Source organism: Nematolebias whitei, chromosome 2 (assembly GCF_014905685.2).
Source record: "Nematolebias whitei isolate Nwh7 chromosome 2, NemWhi1, whole genome shotgun sequence".
In the NCBI taxonomy this organism is placed as follows: Eukaryota; Metazoa; Chordata; class Actinopteri; order Cyprinodontiformes; family Rivulidae; genus Nematolebias; species Nematolebias whitei.
Genome location: NC_056499.1, coordinates 14,795,094 through 14,800,957, shown reverse-complemented (window position 1 = coordinate 14,800,957; position 5,864 = coordinate 14,795,094). Strand labels below are relative to the sequence as shown.

The following is a 5,864-nucleotide window of genomic DNA, read 5'->3' as shown; positions in this document are numbered from 1 at the left end:
TTTAGCTCCTGTCCTGATGGTTTTAGCTCCTGTTCTGCTGTTTTTAGCTCCTGTCCTGCTTGTTTTAGCTCCTGTACTGGTGGTTCTAGCTCCCGTACTGCTGGTTTTAGCTCCTGCACTGCTGGTTTTAGTTCTTGTTCTGCTGTTTTTTGCGCCTTTTCTGGTGCTTTTAGCACCTGTTCTGCATGGTTCTGTTTACGTGTGTCAGACCTGCAGTGTAGACACTGGCAGAGGTCAAAGTTCGTTTGAAAGGTGAAACGGCTGCAGCTTTCTCCGCCTCCAGCTCTGCCACAGTCTTCTGTTGGACTGGAGCTGGGGGGAGCGTCTTAGGGAGGGGGGCCGGGAACATGTTCCTGCCTTCCTGCACACAAACAGAAAGACACAACATGACCGGTTTCTGAGCGAGACCCAAATCCAGATCCAGGGCCTGGTCCGAGTAGAATGGAGGAACAACGATGTGTCCCGTAGATTTCTCTGAAATGAATGATCTGACAGAAAATTAGATTTTGAAATGTTCCTAACAGTCTGAGATCCAGTTTTGTCCTGTCCCAGCTGGTTGTGTCCCAGTTCTGAGACTAAGGAGATGTGATGGAGGGTAAAAACCAACCTGCATGACCAGAGTCCCCCTGATGACGTGGTCTATGGTTCCGTAGTCGAAGTCCTCGGTGGGCTCGTAGTGGAAGTACTCCTTGTCTGGACTGATGCCCTTCAGGAGCTTCAGAATGTTGTTGGAGTACAGGGTGCTGGCCTGGGTGGCCATCCGGCTCGGGAGGTCCGTGTAGCCCACGTGAGTCACGCCCTGATACAAAAACACATGGCTCAAACCGTTCTACGGGGTCCGAAGCACCAGTTCCAACCAGGGAGCTCACCTTGTGAATGTGCAGCTCTCCAGGTCTGGTGGTCTCGATGTTCCCCCCGGCCTCAGCAGCCAGGTCCACCACCACAGAGCCGTCCTTCATGGACTCAACAAACTCTTTCTTAATAAGAACCGGAGCTCGTTTCCCTGCAGGGTAGCGAGAGGTAACACAGGCTCAACTGGACCTGTTTACTGGACCCAAACTATCCACAGAACCTGAGACAACATTTTACAATCTGCACATTTTAAACCGAGCTCTGAACTGAAACAAACATAAACATGAATCTTGTTTTTAGATCTGCAGCCATGAAGGAGCTCTGAACGGAGCAGTTTGGGACACGTGACTTGAAGGTCCAGCTCCGAGTACCATATGGTATGAACATGGACAGAACCAAGCTGAGAGCAGCTGCAGCGACTCACCGATGGGACCACTCTCAGCTACTACCACAGCAGGGTCTGTGAAACTGGCTGACCTGGAGCCATTCTGGTGCTTGCTCAGGTTCACTAGCTGTGACGGCCATATTGATGTACGTCCAATAATTACTTCCTGAAAGTTTCACTGACATCTGCCCACTGGTTCATGAGATGTTTCGCTAACACTGCAGACCAACAAACACAGAGAAAGACAAATGTAGACCGATACACACACACACACACACACACACTCAGATCGACACACAGACTGACATACAAACCAACACACAGATGACAAACACACACAGACGACACACACACACAGATGACAAACACACACAGACCGACACACACACAAACAGACCGACGCACATAGACCAACACATATGAAAACATGATCACCCTTCAGCCTTTGCTGGTGAGCGGTCATAAATATGAGTAAAGTTTGTGGTGAACTTGTAAAAAAAAAAAAATGAAATTAAAACAAATCATTTCACATCAGATTCATTCAAAGTCATCTGAAGGTCAAAACAATTCAACAGATGTGAGTCCAAACATCTGTCTGAGCTTCAGCTGCTGTAGATTCTGAGTCACCATGGATACAGTAAGTAAACAACAAATGAACTTCTATTTTGTAGCTGAAGACATTGCACTTCCTGTTCAGTTATGAACCTAGAGTCGCTTGCAGATCTTTGTCCCTACCCTCCCTGCTGAGGGTCATCAGTTGTCTGCCTCCTGAGAGGAGGGTCAACAGGGAGACAAAGACCCTGAAGACTCTCAGGAGGAAGGGGAGGGACCTGGTCTGCAGGTGACTAGGTCCATAACTGAGGTCATAATATGGGTCAGGTAGACCTGCAGTCTCTCCAGACTTTCTGAATTGAAAACGTTCCTCAGATCAGAAGTGAAGCGTCTTCAGTTACAGAAGAGAAGTCCAGGTGTTGTTTTTGTTTGTTTGTTTGTTTGTTTGTTTTAAACTTTTTTGGGGGTAAGGCAGAAATAGATGATGAATTATTAAATGTTTAATAAAGGTGGTCTTAGTTCTGGACCTGGGATCAGAGCTGTGCTGATGATGATGTCCACCTCTTTGCACTGCTTGGAGAAGAGGTCCATCTCTGCCTCCAGGAACTCTTTGGACATCTCTCTGGCGTAACCTCCGACCCCATCACCCGACTCTTTGATGTCCACCTCCAGAGGCTCCGCCCCAAATGACTTGAACTGCTCCAGAGCTGCAGGTCTGACAGGAAACAAGCAGTTTGCATATCATCAGAACCACCAACACAGACTGGGAGACAGGAGGACAGTTCCTCCTTCCATGTCCTACCTGGTGTCAAATCCTCTCACGATGGCCCCCATGGACTTAGCTGCTCCTGCCGCTGCTAGACCGGCCACCCCGCCTCCAATGACCAGAACCTGAGGACAGAACCAACACCAGTCTGAGGACAGAACCTAAGCCATCTTGGGGACAGAACCAACATTATTTTTAAAAAAGAACCCCTGAAGGAGACAGGCGTCTCAGGGTCCAATCGTTACCTTGGCCGGAGGAACCTTTCCTGCCGCAGTGATCTGACCCGTAAAGAACCGACCGAAGTGATTAGCAGCCAGAACCACAGCCTTGTATCTGCAAAGCAAAAAGGCAGCAGGTCAGTTCTGATCTGATCCGGTTCTGATCAGGAAAGTTCTCGTTTTAAACCTTAAATTCAATCAGAACCTTCGGGTTTTAACTCTAATTTAAATAATTTCTGAGTTTGACCCGTTTACAGCGACTGTGGAGGAAATATGGGTTAATGTGATCCACAGTAATTTCAGGTTCTGGTTCTGGTTCTGGTTGTGTTCACCCTGCAATGTTAGCCATGGAGCTGAGAGCGTCGTAGCCCTGAGCGATGGTGACTCTGGGCACCTGGTCCATGGCCAGAACCGTGCTCTGCCTCTCTGACAGCTTCTTCATCAGGTCTGGGTTCTGTGCTGGGTAGATGAAGCTCACCAAGGTGGACCGGGCCTTCATGAGGTCTACCTCGCTCAGAGTGGGAGCTCGGACCTGAAACCAAACCGGAACCACGGTTAGAACCAAAAGTTCTGTTTCAGTAATTCAAATCGAGACCATGGACGTCAAGAACCTTAAGGACTAGATCCGATCCGAGGGCCCCTCTGACGTCAGTGATCGTCGCTCCGGCGTCTCGGTACAGCTGATCCGAGAACTTGGACTCGTCTCCGGCGCCGCTCTCCACCTGGACCCCGAAGCCCTGTTTGACGAGAGCCTGGACCCCCGCAGGAGACAAGGCCACACGGCGCTCGTTCTGAAGAGTCTCCTTAGGAACGCCGACCACCAGGTCTCTGTAGGGCACACCTGAAGACACACAGAGACAGTGGCACACAAAGACACATGGGGATTTACCTGTCTAAAAAAGGTTGAACGAGTTACACACAGTTGGGTCCAGTTCTGTCAATCAAATCAATTATGAACCGTCAAATGGGAAATAGGAGGTGCTTAAACTTCCGGTAGTTTTCCAGATATTTTCACATCTTTTCTGAAATGTGGGTCCACACTCAACGTGAACAAAGTTCTGGTCTGAATTGAATCGCAGAACTTTAATGAAAAACACGTGAACCATCGAAACGAGACGGATGGTGTCACTGCCCTGTGTGTTAGTGTGCGTGGCGTCGTGTTACACATTTCTTCTTTCCAAAAATGGCAGAGTGGCCTCGCCGTCATTGTGACATTTTCAGCAGGTGATTGGCTCTGAGCCACACACACACACACACACACACACACACGCACATTTGGCTCTGAGCCACACACACGCACACACTCACTCCGTATTTAAACTTTAGAGCTCTTGGAGCGTCATGAATCGTCTAAAACGCCTCTGAGTCGTCCATCTGCAGACCAGTTGAGTAAATTCTGACCTGCAGCCGAGACCCGATGGGTCACCTTTAACTGACCTCCTGTCGGCTCGGCTCTTACCGGGTCAGAACTTTTCTCCATGTTAGGAACGTCTAAACCGACCAACCTGAGCAGGTTTCCCCTCCTCTGAGCCAAAACCAGGAGGGCCGGGGACCCTCTATGAGGGGGTCTCAGGGTTCCTACCTCTGGAGGCTGTTTGGTCCCATAGGACAGGGAAGGTCCTGAAGGTCCTGCTGAGTGGTTTCTGCTGGAGTCTCCTCTGGGACAGAGACAGACAGGAGCTGGACACGCAGCGCAGGACGGTGGACATGGTGGTCCTGAGACTCTGCTTCTTCACCGTGAACACAGAAGAGTTAACACGTTAACTGTCAGACAACATGGATCATCCTGTCCCTCAGTCCTCTGTATCTCAGTCCCTCAGTCCTCTGTCCCTCAGTCCTCTGTCTCTCAGTCCTCTGTCCCTCAGTCCTCTGTCCCTCAGTCCTCTATCCGTCCAAGGCCTGCAGGCTGCAGAGTGACACTTACAGGGTCACCGGGTGTACGACAGCTGCAGGACTGTTCGCGAGATCTGGAGCTCTGACGTCAGAGGGAGACGGGTCCAGCCAAGTCTGTCCTGCTGGGGAGATGGGGGGGATCAGGGTCAGAGGTCAAATACATATCCTTACACAATTTAAAATGATAAAAAGATAAATAGGTACCTTATAAACCCAGTCATGAGGCAAAACTTGAGGCTCAGATTTATCTGTTTAATTTAATTTCTCATTCAGGTCAATCTAAAACCGTCTTTAAAATAAAAAAAAAAAAAAACTTCTGATTGGTTCTGAGGATGAGAAAAGTTTTATTATTGATTTTATTCTCAGAGTCCCAGAAACTGCAGGTTCACCTGTTAGACGTCCTTTACCCAGAATTCTTCACGAGCCGCTGCTCCTTTTATTAATAGAAAGCCTTCCCCACCTGTGACCCAAAACGCCAGTTCACCTTCAGATAGTGACGACGTGTTATACGAGAAAATCAGGGCGTCTGTTTTATTTTAAAACAGCACAATAAAACATTTTGTTTTATGATTACTAATGCATTTTTATAGATTAAATTAATTAAAATAATCTTGGAAATTGATTGTTTTTGGTCTCGGTGTAGTTTTGATTTTTGTCCACCAGATGAGGCCAGAGGGTGAGAAAATTAATAAAATATTGGACAACTAAGACGTTTCCCTGTGCCTCACGGGCTGGAGTATTTTAACAGTTCTGTATTTCAAACATTTTTTAACTATCCATCCATTATCTTTACCCGTTTATTCCATTTTGGGTCACGGGTGTCGCCGGTGCCCATGTCCAGCCATCACTGTGCGAGGGGCGGGGTACACCCTGGACGGGTCGCAAGTCCATCACAGGGACACATAGAGACAAACGAGACAAACAACCATTCACTCACTCACACCTAGGGACAATTTAGAGTTACCAATCAGCCTAACATGCATGTTTTTGGTCTGTGGGAGGAAACCGGAGTACCCGGAGAAAACCCACGCATGCACGGAGAGAACATGCAAACTCCACCCAGAAAGGCCCCTGGACCGGGGTTTGAACCAGGGACCTGCTCGCTGAGAGGCAGCAGCTCTACCAGTTGCGCCACCGTGCTGCCTCATTTTTTAACTAATTAAAAAAAAAATTTGCTATTGTTTAAAATTTTGCCATA

At 48.4% G+C, this 5,864-nt stretch overlaps 1 protein-coding gene across 1 annotated transcript in view; it reads right to left on the bottom strand.

Moving 5' to 3' along the window:
• The window catches only part of nnt2 (nicotinamide nucleotide transhydrogenase 2), a 17,397-nt gene extending 12,653 nt beyond the window's left edge, over positions 1-4,744 (bottom strand). The window contains exons 1-10 of the mRNA XM_037697181.1: positions 4,698-4,744; positions 4,356-4,503; positions 3,385-3,614; positions 3,106-3,305; positions 2,801-2,888; positions 2,592-2,680; positions 2,317-2,504; positions 870-1,003; positions 608-799; positions 211-361 (exon numbers count right to left, since the gene is read on the bottom strand). Of these exons, the coding sequence (XP_037553109.1) occupies positions 211-361; positions 608-799; positions 870-1,003; positions 2,317-2,504; positions 2,592-2,680; positions 2,801-2,888; positions 3,106-3,305; positions 3,385-3,614; positions 4,356-4,482 (1,399 nt within the window). The 5' untranslated portion in view covers positions 4,483-4,503; positions 4,698-4,744. The remainder of the gene's footprint in view (positions 1-210; positions 362-607; positions 800-869; positions 1,004-2,316; positions 2,505-2,591; positions 2,681-2,800; positions 2,889-3,105; positions 3,306-3,384; positions 3,615-4,355; positions 4,504-4,697) is intronic.
• Positions 4,745-5,864: the final 1,120 nt, after the last annotated feature.